The sequence below is a fragment of the Dioszegia hungarica genome, assembly GCF_025882075.1.
Source record: "Dioszegia hungarica strain PDD-24b-2 chromosome Unknown MKK02contig_8, whole genome shotgun sequence".
Taxonomy (NCBI): Eukaryota; Fungi; Basidiomycota; class Tremellomycetes; order Tremellales; family Bulleribasidiaceae; genus Dioszegia; species Dioszegia hungarica.
In genome coordinates, this window is record NW_026515770.1 from 2,110,220 (window position 1) to 2,124,426 (window position 14,207).

The following is a 14,207-nucleotide window of genomic DNA, read 5'->3' on the forward strand; positions in this document are numbered from 1 at the left end:
GACCGCTCCACCTGACTTGGTCACTAGCTAGCCTGATTTGGTCTGCCGATCCCGAAATTTCGCTATCTCTCTTTCCGCTCGCGTGCAGCACATGGTACCTCTTTTTTGAGTTGCCGGGTATACCCGATATCACCTTCTGGACCCTAGCCTTTCCGGAGCTTGGGATTCGCTCAGCTAAGCCCATGCGGTCGGCGCGCCGCATTCTCGGACCGTGGAGCGTCTCAGCGAGCCTATCCAACGATCGTTATCGCATTCATAACGACGACCCTTCCAAGCAGTCTCACCACGCTGAAGGCTGAAAAAAAAGTCGAGAGCGCCAAGCTGCCCAAGCCGCACCAGCCGGCGGTGGTCGAAATGTTAGGCTTCTAGGTTTGCCGGCATGGTGGCGCACGGACAATCTTCGGCAGATCCTCCGAGAAATCCGGAGTGAGGAATGTGGTCTCAGAGATAAGAGGTGTGAAGTGGAAACTGTGCTGCGGATCAAATCAGGCTGGCGCTGTAGTGGGGGCGGCTGCCCCATCCATGTAGTCGCAACGGAACCCATGTTGAGGTGCCATCTGGGCATCGATCACGCACTAAAATGTCTAATCAGTGTCCGACATCAGCTCCTCCAATTCCCTCGCCTCTTCCGCCGTCATTCCCCCATTCTTATCCTCTTCTTCTGGCTCCTCCGCCTCCGGGATCGATTTTGGATGCAGCAGATCTATGGTCAGCTCCGTCCACACTCGCGCGTCTCACCTGACAACGTCCATCTCCGGATCGTCTGGTCGAAACTGGTCGACAAGACCTCCCACTTCTCACCGTCGCTCCAGACGCTCAGGTCCGATACCTGGAACGCATGCCCCGGGACCGTCGCTAGCAGCCTTGGCTGCCCCCGCTCTGTATCTTCGACATCATAGACTCGAATGTTCTCATCGTCCGAGCCGGTGAGGAGGAGGTGTTCGGCGCCGTCGACGTGTTCCATAGGGAGGAGGGAGCGGATATAGGTGGACTCGGTGATGCGGATGATGGGCTTATCGTCTAGTCTATGGAGCATGGCGGTATTGTCCATCGAAGCTAGGTGATCAGCACAGCCATCTCCCCATGTAGTGTGTACAAGCCAGACTCACCACTCCACACGCCGGCAGCGCATGATCGCAACTGGGATACACTCGTCTCGTGCGACTTCAGCTCCTTGTCCAGTCGGAGTGACACCGCCTTCTCATCATACACCCATTGCTTCATCACCCCGAGCGAGTCGCCGGTCCAGACGATACACTCGGGGTAGTCTGGGGTACCAGAACGCCATGCTGCACACTCTACCGGCCGAGTATGTTGGCGGAGGATTTGCACGCATTTGGGTTCGGCGCCGTCTTTGAGTGGTCGGAGGTCCCACAGGCGGATGGTGCGGTCGGAGGAGGTAGAGAGGAGGGCCGGACCAGGTAGGATAGTGAGCGATTTGATAAAGTCCGAATGGCCTTGGAGGGTTTGTAGGCAGACTCCGGTCTAATATGTTAGCTATGCCTTGTGCAGTATCGAACTATGCACGAGCCAAAGCTTACAGCGGCATCCCATACTCTTATGGTCTTGTCCCATGACCCAGTCAGCAATACAGGTCCAGCTTGTCCCTGGCAAAGAGCGACGCAGGTGACCGGTCCTGTGTGTCCGCGAAATAGTCGCCTGGTTGTCCCTGTCTGCTCGTCAGCTACTGGTCCAGAGCTGCATATACTGCGTTCTACGCACCTTGAGGTCGATAGCCCTAGCCTGCCAGCCCGACTCGGCCGTCCATGCTGTATCCCCGTCCACGAGCACGCGCAGAACCTTGCTCGAGAGGGATATCGGCCGTCCGATCGTTTGGGTCACTTTCAACTTTCTTTCTCGCCGCACCGCATCTTTGATATCCTTGTCCGTCTGGAAGAGGAGGTCTGTATCGGTGGTCTGCATGGTAGAATAGCGAGAGATGAGGTACTTGAAGGAGCTCGAACGACTTTAACGCGTCTGAGATATCTGAAACGTGATCCGTGCGTAGAGTTGTTTTGGCTGACGCGACCGAGGCAACGTTGAAGCAACTTCAACTTGTCAACAAATTCAGCGACTGCCTCTCCATCTACTATACATCTATCTGGCTCACATCAGCCGATATCCTCCTCTCATCTATCACAATCATGAGCACCCCACAAGATCCTCTTCACGCCAGTATCGAGCGGACGTACCGGCAAGTGTACAGCGAGTACCATAATCACAAACCCCATTTCACCGAAACTCTCCCCTGCTATCTTGCAGCCACCAACGTATCGGCCGAAGTAGACGATGCCATCAGCGACTACTTCGAACAGTGGTACGATCCTCATCATGCCACCGTGCTCGAGAACAGCTCCTCGAATCGGCCGGCTCCAGCACCCGCTGCTCACCAGCTGGAAGTCCGCCAGGCAAAGCTGCAGCGTCTGCGCGGAGACGGACGTCAGATCGACATCTGCGCAATTCAGCAATCCGCTTTGCTGGTCCCCGCAAGTGCCACAATTCCGCCCTACCGGTTCTGTCGCCCTATCGACACCTGCGTGTTCCGTGAGACTGAACGCTTTGCGGCGTTCACTCACGCGATCATGCAGGATAACGATAGGGCGGATGAGCTCACGGCGGCATATATGGGCAGGGGCTGGCTCCATGAGCAGCCAAGTCGGCAGAGTGATAGTGAGTCCCAGATCACGTGAGGAGCTGACTGTAGTCGACATTGTCGCTCTGGAGACCTTTGAGCGCCTGATGGACAAGGGTCTTGACCGCGAGGATATCGACCGCTCGCGGATCCTGCCGCTCCACAGCGACGTCATCGTCGATCTGGATATCCTCCGCGACCTCCCTCCGTTCCCTACTGCCTCTACAGACGCCACTGGATCCACCTCTCGTGCTAAGGCGTGGCAGGGCATTTTACCTGTCGCGGCCGAAAGCTTTGTCGATGATCCAGAGCGCCTTCACCTGGACGCCCAGGCAAGGCTGTGTCCTCGGCGAGATTGCAGGACGTTTGGGTGTCAGCTACACAGTAAGTCACGAAAAGTCTGGTCCGGGTCGCCCAAGCTCAGCTAACCTTCGAGGTACATTGACTGTGGTCAAGCCACAACCAACACTTCGCTCGACCGAGCCACTCACCGGCTTCGATCCTGTCGGCGAGTCTCCATGCTCTGGGTCGTGCTATCGCCGGCCAGCCCCCTCAGACCCGCTGGTACACGAGCACTGGCCCGAAGCTCACGTCTACAAGCTTCAGGAGTGCTTGGATTGGCTGCCCGACACCAACAGCTGTGCGCTCAGAACTGTTTTTCCCCGCCGTTCTTGCGCCGAGGTATGTTATAAGCTAGGCATAGCTGACGAGAGTTGCATCGGAAGATTGCTCTGCTGCGAATGAACCCCGCCCGAAACCCATCTCAAAGCAACGATGTTGCGATCGCCGCTCCCAAAGGCTGCACTTGTCACTCTGTGCGCCAGAAAGGCAAGGCAGCAACATCACGCTCCTCCTTCTGCGGGGGAGAGTCGTGCCCTTGCCGAGCAGCTGGCAGAGAGTGCGACCCCGAGCTTTGCCATCCGTCAGTTCTACCTTCTCATTTGCGGCCTCGTTGCTCGGCGCTGATCATGACAGTTCGACTGAAGCGGAAGACTGGGACAGTATCCTCTCCGAATCCCCCAAACCACCCTCTTGCGGCACATGCACAAACATGCAGCTCCAGAGACTTCCGCTTGGGCCGTCTACGGTGAGTCCGACTGCGATGATAGCTGACCTGCCAGGATTTCCGCGTCGGTATTAGCAAAACCTCCGGTTATGGTCTCTTTGCACGTGTCCCCATCTCGAACAATAAGCCCATTTTCGGTGAGCCCACAAATCGAGCCCGCTGATGCCTTAGAGTATACGGGCGAGCATATCCCGAACGCTGAATCGGACAACAGGTCGTGAGTTCCCCTCAGCACCCATTTTGCTTCGCCGTGCTGACGTTCTAGTCTTTTCTACGTGTGTTTGGTGGCATTCTTGACTTTCCGTCTACATCAGCTGATCTGCAGGCCGTATCAAAAAGGAACTACCTTTTCGACGTTGTCGGATGGCTTGGTTTCACCCTCGATGCCGGTCTGATGGGCAATGACGCACGGTATATAAACACCGTGTATGGCCTAGAAGCGGTTAAGAGGAGGAAGATCAACACCGATGCCGCCTGTGAGTTCAATATATCTACATCATCTTCAGTGCCGCGCTAAGCATTCAGCTGTGGAAGCGCAGGGGCGGAATAGGATCTTGATCAGGACCAATAAGTCCCGTTAGCATCAGCATATGAGGGAGCCTGCTGATCCTGCAGGTCAGAAGATCTCTGCCGGAGAGGAGTTGTTCCTCGACTATGGGTACGTCGACCAATGACAATCTGGATTTGGGCTGAATTCTCAAGCGAAATGTTCACCGTCAAGAGCAAAATCTCCCAGCTCAACAGTCAGAGAGAGAGGAAAAGGGAGGAGAAGAAGGAGAGGCAGGAGAAACGGCGCTAGGGCAGGCGGGCAGGCTGGGCATAGTATCGTTGTACAGTACTGTAGCATCTTGGTTGTATCCATAGGGTATCTTCAGTATGGAGGGTGAATCTGCTTCCGCCACATGTACGACGCCTTGGTCCGACGCGTCCGAGGAACTTTGCGCTGACTTTTGCACCTTATCCGCTGTCCTCACTTCAGCTTTCTCTAGTCATCTTTAGCCTCAAGGCGGTCCTGCTACGCTCTGCGAGCGCGCTAGCTCCCCAAAGTTCCGCTCATTTTCAGGCAAAATGACAATCCTTAGCGGTCTCTCCCCGCGGATGCGCCTATTGGCGATCTCGCTTATGGCCATCACGGGCTGTCTCTTCCTCAACGCCCTGGTCCCCTCTTCCTACCGCCTCGGCCCATCACAAGGATGGACCTCCCCCTCGGTTCTTCGCTCTCGCTTTCTCCGCGCGCGAGCCCAGGCCCCTCGTCCGCCCATTCACCACCCCATCCCCAAATTGATGGCCGACGCTCGTCGGGCTTTCGACGAAAAGATCAAGCGGCAGAGCAAGACTCTGCAGGAGGCGGTCGACGAGTATGAGAGGCGGTATGGACGTCGTCCTCCCAAGGGGTTTGACGAGTGGTACGAGTTTGCGAAGGAGAACGGAGCGACGATCATTGACGAGTATGATCAGCTCGCCAAGGACATGGAGCCTTTCTGGGGTATGAGCGGTGCAGAGCTCAGACGGCGCTGTGTCCAGGTCGGGTACTTGCCGTCGGTGGATCTGGTGCGGATTGAGGAGGGCAAGACGAGGACGATCGACGTCTCGCAGGGATTCGACGATGCGGAAGTGGGCGCGAGAGCAAAGGGGTTCCGGGTTATGCTGGAGAGGTTCCAGGATAGGCTTCCGAACATGGACTTCCCGATCAATGAGAAGGCGGAGGGGAGGATCTTGGTGCCGTGGGAGGAGAAGCAGTTCCCGAACATCACAGCGGACTCTGAGCGTGAGTCGGCATCCCCAAGTTTCGGCTGGGGAATACAGCTAATCTTATAGTCGGTATTGAGCACGTCCTCGGCGGAGAATTCGTCCCAGACTGGCGAGGCGATGGGAGCGTCTGGGAGGCGTATCGCCGCACCTGCGAGCCCGCTGCTCAGGCCAGGCGGCTATTCGGCTCCCTCCGCGCCCAGCTCAAAGAGGGTCAGGCGCCCGTCTCCCGACTCGCCAAAGCCGGTATCGCAACATCGTCCGTATCGGAAGACTTCACCTTCTCCGAAACTGTCGATGACAATTACGATTTCTGCGACCACCCCTGGGCGCACTACAACCAAGGCCACTTCTTTTCGGACTGGCGCAGTATCCACGCACTCTACCCGCTCTTCTCGCCCGCCAAGGGTAAGGGGTACTCGGACCTCCTCATCCCGAGCCATTACTACTACTCATCGACCAAGCGGTATACGTACGGCTGGGACCCGGTCAACATGGTCATCCAGGACACGGATGATATGGAGGTGCCGTGGGAGGAGAAGATTGATGATGTGTTCTGGAGGGGTGCGACGACGGGTGGTGGAAGTACCCCGCCAGGCTTCCTTGCGCAATACCAGCGACATCGGTACGTCCATGTGGGACGACGGAGCTGATGTCAGATTCATCCGGATGGCATCTGATGCTTCGCCTTTGGAGAAGACAGTCGTCTTTGCCGATCCGCCAGGGACCAATAACTTCATCGCTGCTCCCGTTCCTATCGCGGAGCTCAACAACGATATCATGGACGTGGCATTCACCAAGGCAGTCGGATGCGTGCAGTACCCGGGCGGATGTGATGGGATGCGCAAGGACCACCGGTTTGCGGATGCGGTCCCGCTCGGTGAGAACTGGAGGCACAAGTATTTGATTGATGTGGACGGGATGGGGTACTCAGCTCGACTCTTCGCTTTGGTAAGCTACGTAGCGCTGTCTCAAGCTAGGCGAAGCTGACAAGATAGCTTAAATCCGAAAGCGCAGTCCTCAAGTCCACGGTATACACCGAGTTCATGTCTGAATGGCTCCAGCCTTGGTAAGCTGACACGCACCTCTTGTACTTGCGTGAAGCTCATCAAACAGGCTCCACTATATCCCCGTCTCGCAGCTCTATTCCGAGCTGTACAACATCCACGCCTTCTTCTCGGGCCCATCACAGTCCATGGTCGACGCCGCCAACTCCACAAGGGCGCTTTATCAGTCCGCGGGCATGTCAACACGGAAGTTTGACGGTGATGCCGAGCTGAGGAAGATTGCCCAGAGCGGGAGGGACTGGATCTTCAACCATGGCCGGATTGAGGATATGGAGAGTGAGTTTACATTTGCCTGTTTGTGTCTACCAATGACTTGAGCTGATCTTGCAGTCTATGTGTACCGGTACGTGCACCCGCAGCTGGGACTTGAAGTCGGACGCAGCTGACGAGACAGATTATGCCTGGAATGGGCGCGACTGACGAACGACGATCGCGAGGCGATGACCTATTAGATGAGTTTCAGGGGATTTGGGATGCATTGCTTGGATCTGAGAGCTGCGGTAGATTCCAGATGATGCTGGGAGCACTGGGTAGTTGACAGTAGGACAGGGGCTTCCATGATTCCTGCTATGACCCAAGGCTCCCCAGAGCTCCAATGACGTTACGGTCGAGTCGAGCGGACCGACCTCCACTTTGTCCTCCCCGATGTGACGTCTTGCTCTATCTGCCCTTAATCAAGACCATCGCTTGATACCTTATTCCCATAGCCATCGTAAGATGATCACTTTGACAGTCGTGCGTCCGCTTAGGCAAATCTTATCACAGGGATGGATGACTGATATCGACAGGTCCGACATGGCGAATCGACCGGTAAATCCACAGCTCAATCCGAGCGACTCCTATAGCTGATCCTAAGATAATTTGAAAGCCCTCTGGGCAGGCTGGGCTGACGCTCCCCTATCTAATCATGGTGAGCTGCCAGCAGACTCCTTTATCTGTCTGCGGAGCTGACGTTTACAGGCATGAACGTAAATCTCGGCTGTTTGTTGGCCGCAACACGATCAAGCGCTGATGAGGCAGCAAGCCAAGGCATTGGGCAAGTCCCTCGAGAGCACCAAGCTGGACGCTATCTTTGCTTCGCCCCTTCTCAGGGCTCTGTGGACGGTCAGTCCACCCAGACCGCTAGCGACCGCTATCGCTGATCGAGGCAGGCACAGCAGGTCGAGAAGCAACAGCTCGCCGATCCAAAACCTAGCTTTACGGTCTCGCCCCTTCTGCGAGAGCAGCACTTTGGAATAGGTCCGTTCGCTACTGATCTGCGGAGAAGCGAGGCTGATGTAGTAGCTGAGCAAAAGCCCTTCGGTGATGGTAAAGGCGCATACCATCGCGAATCTGGACGTTCGTTCCGCTTTCCTGAGGGTGAGAGCTTGGACGATGTTCGCGATCGGGCGAACAAGGCGTGAGTACCGCTCCATCCAGCTTGCTCACTTTGACAAGATGTCCAAACGCTAACGTATACCAGCATAGCAGCGTTTATCGAGCCCGTCTTGAAGGAGTGCCACGGATCTGCAGCAGCAGACAAACACCTCATGGTAGTTGCTCACGGGATCTTCAATGCGGAGTTCATCGGCGCTTTCTTGGCTAGGCGTAACGATCCTCGGCCTGTCGAGTGGGCATATAAGGGTGAGTCTACGCATTTACAATACCGGTACACGGTGAACAGTGGCTGATCTGATAGGTATGACAAATGTGAGTGCGACCAGAGCGCTACAGCAACGAAGATCACATCGCTCACTGACCAGACCGGTTGGACTCGCTTAGAAGTCGGCTACACCGTGAGTTGTAGCCTCGTGTAAATCAATCACGTGTGAAGCTGATCTCAGGACGAGCAAATGACCGAGTCCGCACCCGTTGTCAAGACCAACCCAGAAGGTCCCGTCCCAGCGTCTTCTGTACCTAAAGAAGCCCCGTCGTCAAGGCCCGACGGCTCCCCGCTCGCCGTCCGCATTCTCTGCTCGGACGTAACCAAGCACCTAGACGGGGTGCACCGGCAGAAAGGTGGGATAGGGAGTCAGGGATTCGACGAGAAGCAAAAGGACCTTCGCGCGTTCTTCAGCGGAGCAAAGTAGCTCTTCTTGCAGTGAGCTGAGTTGGGTGTCTATGCATCTACATCGTCTATTCCCGAGATGATATCCTGTAATCTGCGCGTCTTGTAGTCATCTATCAAGGCGTATATCAACGGGTCGAGATCGCCGTCCAAGACGCCCTCCATGTTGGATGAAGTAAAGCCAATACGATGATCTGTGACTCGGTCCTAGCGAGTCAGTCCAGTCAAATCGCCGAGGCAGAGGCCGCTCACCTGGGGCACATTGTATGATCGGACCTTGTCGGACCGGTCTGTTCCCGAGATGACCTCTTGTCGCTTGCTCCGCCGATCCGCTTGTAATTGAACCTGTTTCCGCTCGAACAGGCGGGAGCGGAGGATATCCCATGCCCACGCTCGATTCTGCCTCGTCAGCTGACGCATTGGAACAGAGGGAGACGGACACACCTGATGTTGACTGCGCGAGTCTTGCATAGACACCGAGATCCCCGTTGGGAGATGCGTCAGCCGGACTGCAGATTCCGTCTTATTGACGTGCTGACTGTCAGTGCTCTTCCATTGTTCGGGCTTACCTGACCGCCTGCCCCACGCGATCGCATGACCTCCATCTTGACATCTTTGGGATCCACCAGCTCCGCCTCTTGCCCCTCGGGGATGATCGGCAACACCTACGCGCAAGCTGTCAGCGCTCCGTGAGTCATATCATGGGTCGAGCTAGCTTACGATGACCGCGACCGTGGACGACTGCACCCTTCCCTTCGCGTCATTAGGCGGTACCCTCTGGAATCGATGAACACCCCCTTCCCATCTCATCCGCTCGTACACGTTGCCCGCACCCCCATCCCTCGCTTTCATCTTCATCGTCATCTCCTTGACACCTTGCATGCCCTTACTCTGCGCGCCTTCCGCCTGGCTGATAATCTCAACATCCCAGCGGTTGATCTCGGCGTACCGCTGATATGCACGGATGAGGAGGGCCGCACACGCCGTGGCTTCGTCTCCGCCTATACCGGCATTGATAGATATCATGATTGGGAGATTATCGGTCGTTTCTGGCGGAAGGAGAAGGGAGGGTAGTTGCTGCGTGGCGAGGTCGGTGATCTGGGCGTCCAAGTCGGTGATCTCGCCTTCGAATAGCTCCTTCATTTCGGCGTCTTTCATGGCTGAGAGTTGGCGTAGAGTCTCTTCCCGAGCCTACATATCAGCTTGACCCTTACCCCCGATAGGATGTCAGACGCACCTTCTGGAGTCGGGCATGCTGGTCCCAGATCTGAGATAGAGGTTCCAGCTGTCTGCGAGATGATTCGGAGAGCTCGGGCTGCTAGATCAGTACATTCTTACCATCTCAGGCTATTGGTGACTGACCGATCCATCACTCAGTCCCAGCTTCGCCTTGGCCGCCTCCAGCAGCTCGCCCTCCGAGTAGAACCGCCTGGCTGTTGGTCCGGGGGCGAGTCGGGCTCGATTTGGGAGCCGCGAAAACGTCCGAGGTGCCAAGAATGACCCTTGAGACGCTTGCCTCAGTGCTGAGGCGCACTGTCTGCACGTCGCTGTTGCCCTGTAGCTCATAGCCTGTAAAGTTGGAGTAGACAAAGAGAGAGGGCAAGTGACTTTTGATGTGGAGGTCAAGCTGTGAAGGGCGATGACGTGGACTTTGCACCCAACATCTGAAACGCTATCAGTGAAACTGGAACAATCACCCCTTGTGTGCAATGTGGCGCTGGTTGTGTGGCAGGGTTGAGTGATGCGTGGACACAAGGCGTGCCCTTGTGTGTGCTTCGATGCTGTGACAAGAGGCGATAGTCCGTTACAAATGCAATTGCTTCTTGTTCATCATCATCTATAAGCCCGCTGAGATGCTGCGCGCTGTCCTGGCTGTGCTGAGCCTCCCACTTCTTGCCTCGGCACAAGCACCATTCCTGCCTACCTTCCAGTCGACCCTGAGCAACTTGGGATTCGGCCGCTTCGCCGATGCGATCAAGAACCTCAGCACGACCTCTACTGGATCTGAGTTACTGGCCAGCCTGGGTTCCAGCCTGCCCTATACTGTCTATGTGCCGGTGAACGAGGTGAGCGCTTGATATAGCGGAATTCAGGTGTCAATATCGCAAGATCGGCAGCTGATGATCAGGCGTGGGATTCAATTGGGAATGTAGATCTAGCCAAGGTGCTCGCATATCACGTCAGTCGCCTTCACTACCTAACACGTTCCCGATGACTGCTGACACCAAGATCTCGCCAAGTTCCATCAATACAACCGATATCGCCCCGCCGCGGAGACACACTATCGCCTACACCGAGCTCCGACAGGACCAAGCTCTCCCCGGTAGACAACCCCAAGTACTTGTGCTCGAGACATCGCCAGTGAACGATACTCGTGTCCTGATCCGGGGTGCGGACTGGAATACCACCAGTCGCGGGAATGGGACAGCATACGGGAATATCTGGCTACAACCCATCGACCGAGTAAGTCTTCTCCCGACGGTCGATCTGACAAAGCTCACACATTAGGTTCTCAGCCCTCCTCTTCCCCTGTTGGACGTCCTACGTCACCCACTCGACTCATCCGCCGTCAACGGAACGACCGCCGCTCTCGCCCTGATCAACAATGTCGGTCTGCAAGACACCTTCACCGGGTGCAAGGGATGTACATTCTTCATTCCCAACGATGCTGCATTAGCAGGCATCAACTTCGACGCGTTGGTCTCCAGTCAGAGGGCTAATGTTCTGCTCGGACATGTAACGTCTTATTTCACCCTACGTCCAGATGAGGACGGGACTGATAAGACAGGTCATCAACGGGGATGTCCGCTACTCGACCGAGCTCGATGCTGGAGATACCTGGATCAGCGCAGCGGGCCAGACTGTGGCGTACGGTGTCAATGCGACTGGAGCGTTTATCACCAGCGGCGGAGCGATCGCAAGGATTGTAAGAAGTGATATTCTTTGCACGAACGGGGTAGTCCATGTGAGTCCCGTCCCGTCCCGTCAGCTTTTTCAGTGATGCGCACCGGTAACGTTACTGATATCAGCTCGTGAATCGCGTTATCGGCGGACCTATTGGGAACCCAGATCGAGCTGCCTCTGCGTGAGTCAGCCCCTCTTCCGTAGCTGACCAATAGCTTGACAGCCGCATCCGTGCTAGCAGCCACCCAGACCACCGCCGACGGCATCATCGGCCGCATCCCCACCTCGATCCCCATCTCTCCGACTTCCAGCACACCTCCCGGATCGAGCCAAAGCAGGGCCTCGGCTCGACGGCGAATCTCATCCGGCTTCTGGATGAGGTGGCTACATATCGCATGAGTACTATACCGGGATTACGTAGATACAACGTCGGGCAGAAAGGGGTGTCACCTATATTTACAAGATCTAGATCGTATCTGTATGTATCGCGAAGTCAGGCATTGACGATAGATATGGCTCGGTCGATATTCACAGCTCGGCTCGATCGGTCGACTTGTCGTGCTCCAGCGCTCGAGCCTCCTCCTCCAGATCCTCCATCACGTGGAACAGCTAGCAAATCAGCCCTGTACAACCCCTTCAGGCAGAGATACTCACCTTGGTTTGCCACCCCTCCTTATCCATCCACTCCAGCACATCCTCCACGCTGTGCACATCCTTAGGTAACGCCCTCCCCTTCAGTTCCGCAGCCTCCATATTGGAGCGCCTGCGCCGGTCCGCGCGGTCCATCCGCCGCATGTTGCGATCGAGATGATGCTCGTCCTCGTCGTCGTCTTCGGAAGTGTCCGACTCGTCCGGAACCTTTTTGCCGGAGGCGCGCAGGACCTTGTGGTAGAGCTCGCGGATACGGTCGTACATGTCGTCTTCCCAGTGTGACATCTGGTGGAAGATCCTGGACCTTCGCAGACATTTGGGGCCTAATAAGTCAGCGATATTCCACCCATTGGCGAGAAAGTGTAACGCGAGACCGGACATACCCATGGTAAACGCCTTGTTCTTGCGCTCGTACCGCCGCTTCTGCGTCTCTGGCTCGCCCGTCTCCGGATCCATCTCCGGCTCGGAATCAGACTCTTCCTCTTCGACCTCCTCGTGTGTATCGTGGTTATAAGGCTTGCCATCCAGCGAGGCCTCGTACCTGGACGGCATTCTCCGCCGACAAGCATGACACCACCAGATCGGCTCCTCCATATCCATGTACCCAGACTCGTCGTCAGCTCGTGTTCTCCCAGACTACGTGGCTGTAGGACTTACTCTGAAGATCGGATACTTTTCCAGCGCGCGAACAAAGACAGTCGACCAGATCTGACTGCGCACTCCGGCATCCCTGAGCCCAGTGACCCGCCGCCGGACATCTCGAAGATGCGGCTCAAAGTACTCGGCGTTCTCGCCGCGCAGAGGAAGGGCCTTGGACCCCTTCATGACGAGGTAGAGGAGGTAGTGGAAGACGACCTTGTATTTGAATTCGGGCGTCTGGATCGAGTTGTTGGAGAACTCGTGAGGGAGCTGCACCGGTCCGTCGTCGTCGTCATCCGAGATAAAGTCGTCATCGTCCTCCTCGTCCACCTCCCCTCCCTGAACAGCATCCTCCACTTCCCCTTCATCCTCCGACTCCGACTCCTCTTCGCTCGTGGTGTCCTCCACAATCCCCTTCCGCTTGTTGTTGGCTTTCCGCAGCGCTCGCTGCCAGTCCGTCTCCTTCCTCTCCCGGAGCCGCGTCTTGCTCTTGAACCGATCCGGCTGATCAAGCTCCAGTTCCGCCATCATATCCTCCTCCTCCGTCAACGGCTCCTCGCTCTCGTCCGGATCGACCGCTTTGGCCCGTTTTGGAGAGATGGGCTTCGGCTTGGGTGGAGAATTCCGCTTCGGCAGGTCATCGCTGTCTGACTCGGGAGTCCGACAGCGCTTGGGCTGCGCGGGAGAGGATTTGGGTTTGGAAGGTACGCGCCGCCGGTGGATGATGGGTGTATTGTCGTCGCTATCGCTCTCCGGGTCACTAGAGAGGGCAATGATGGAGGCTTTGCGCTTTTTGGAGGGTGTTCTGGGGGAGATAGGGACTTCCGAGTATTGGCTCCGTCGCTCGCGTGAGAGGGAAGGAACCTCGATCACGAAGTCTGGGCTGGACCCACGTTTACGGGTACGTGTCTTAGGCGAAGGGGTGACCTTGGTCCGAGGAGGCGCCGGAGCCGGGGAAGTTGTCTTGTGTGCCCGCTTGGCCGCCTTCCGAAGCTTCTCCCCGACGACCAGGGAGTCTACCGTATCGTCCGACTCCGGCTCGGTCGATTGTACCGCCCGTCCCTTCCCTTTTCCCTTCCCACCGGACCTAGTCCGCTTCTCCACTCTTGTCCGCTCATCATCTTCGTCCTCATCCTCGTCATCCACCTCTTCCTCCTGCCCTCCCTCCCCATACTCGTCATCCGAGTCCAGGACGACCCGCTTCCCCCTCTTCTGGCTGACGGGAGCCTCCGCTGCCTTCCTGCTCGGCTTGGGCTTTTGAGCGCTCAGCTGGATCGCTTCGAGTCCGTCCGAGCCTTCCGAGTCGGACTCCCAACGATGTGCAGGAGGGCGCCGGGAGCTCTGGGTAGCTGCGCGGGGGTACTTGTTGCTCGGAGCGAAGTGGTCGTGAATCCGAGATTGTGGCATGGTAAGCGGAGGACTAGGAGCTTTCGGGGGTAGTGTGCGTGGGCG

The 14,207-nt window shown here is 56.6% G+C and overlaps 7 protein-coding genes across 7 annotated transcripts; 4 read left to right on the forward strand and 3 right to left on the reverse strand.

Moving 5' to 3' along the window:
- Positions 1-584: 584 nt before the first annotated feature.
- MKK02DRAFT_24620 (putative cytoplasm protein) lies at positions 585-1,923 on the reverse strand (the record flags this gene model as incomplete). The annotated part of the gene is made up of 5 exons (XM_053086911.1): positions 585-703; positions 739-1,056; positions 1,110-1,485; positions 1,542-1,673; positions 1,723-1,923. The coding sequence occupies 5 exons, from the start codon at positions 1,921-1,923 to the stop codon at positions 585-587; spliced, it is 1,146 nt and encodes a 381-aa protein (XP_052945591.1).
- A 221-nt stretch (positions 1,924-2,144) lies between these two features.
- Positions 2,145-4,497, forward strand: MKK02DRAFT_44511 (uncharacterized protein; the record flags this gene model as incomplete). The annotated part of the gene is made up of 12 exons (XM_053092965.1): positions 2,145-2,670; positions 2,705-3,016; positions 3,069-3,313; positions 3,346-3,554; positions 3,608-3,719; positions 3,754-3,835; positions 3,870-3,915; positions 3,964-3,973; positions 4,024-4,174; positions 4,224-4,274; positions 4,314-4,356; positions 4,401-4,497. The coding sequence occupies 12 exons, from the start codon at positions 2,145-2,147 to the stop codon at positions 4,495-4,497; spliced, it is 1,884 nt and encodes a 627-aa protein (XP_052945592.1).
- A 269-nt stretch (positions 4,498-4,766) lies between these two features.
- MKK02DRAFT_44512 (capsular associated protein) lies at positions 4,767-6,966 on the forward strand (the record flags this gene model as incomplete). Its single annotated transcript, XM_053092966.1, has 7 exons — positions 4,767-5,466; positions 5,517-6,072; positions 6,107-6,398; positions 6,446-6,516; positions 6,564-6,790; positions 6,845-6,857; positions 6,909-6,966. 7 exons carry the CDS (start codon positions 4,767-4,769, stop codon positions 6,964-6,966), a joined length of 1,917 nt encoding a protein of 638 aa, XP_052945593.1.
- A 265-nt stretch (positions 6,967-7,231) lies between these two features.
- On the forward strand, positions 7,232-8,583 carry MKK02DRAFT_44513 (histidine phosphatase superfamily; the record flags this gene model as incomplete). The annotated part of the gene is made up of 11 exons (XM_053092967.1): positions 7,232-7,249; positions 7,303-7,324; positions 7,371-7,424; positions 7,475-7,482; positions 7,535-7,618; positions 7,666-7,753; positions 7,799-7,913; positions 7,977-8,137; positions 8,193-8,203; positions 8,257-8,289; positions 8,338-8,583. 11 exons carry the CDS (start codon positions 7,232-7,234, stop codon positions 8,581-8,583), a joined length of 840 nt encoding a protein of 279 aa, XP_052945594.1.
- A 29-nt stretch (positions 8,584-8,612) lies between these two features.
- MKK02DRAFT_26674 (uncharacterized protein) lies at positions 8,613-9,719 on the reverse strand (the record flags this gene model as incomplete). Its single annotated transcript, XM_053087237.1, has 5 exons — positions 8,613-8,768; positions 8,814-8,960; positions 9,006-9,095; positions 9,131-9,226; positions 9,282-9,719. The coding sequence occupies 5 exons, from the start codon at positions 9,717-9,719 to the stop codon at positions 8,613-8,615; spliced, it is 927 nt and encodes a 308-aa protein (XP_052945595.1).
- Positions 9,720-10,414: 695 nt separating this feature from the next.
- Positions 10,415-11,864, forward strand: MKK02DRAFT_44515 (FAS1 domain-containing protein; the record flags this gene model as incomplete). The annotated part of the gene is made up of 7 exons (XM_053092968.1): positions 10,415-10,627; positions 10,690-10,740; positions 10,791-11,024; positions 11,070-11,297; positions 11,350-11,526; positions 11,591-11,646; positions 11,681-11,864. 7 exons carry the CDS (start codon positions 10,415-10,417, stop codon positions 11,862-11,864), a joined length of 1,143 nt encoding a protein of 380 aa, XP_052945596.1.
- Positions 11,865-11,993: 129 nt separating this feature from the next.
- On the reverse strand, positions 11,994-14,162 carry MKK02DRAFT_44516 (uncharacterized protein; the record flags this gene model as incomplete). The annotated part of the gene is made up of 4 exons (XM_053092969.1): positions 11,994-12,074; positions 12,120-12,439; positions 12,500-12,725; positions 12,774-14,162. 4 exons carry the CDS (start codon positions 14,160-14,162, stop codon positions 11,994-11,996), a joined length of 2,016 nt encoding a protein of 671 aa, XP_052945597.1.
- Positions 14,163-14,207: the final 45 nt, after the last annotated feature.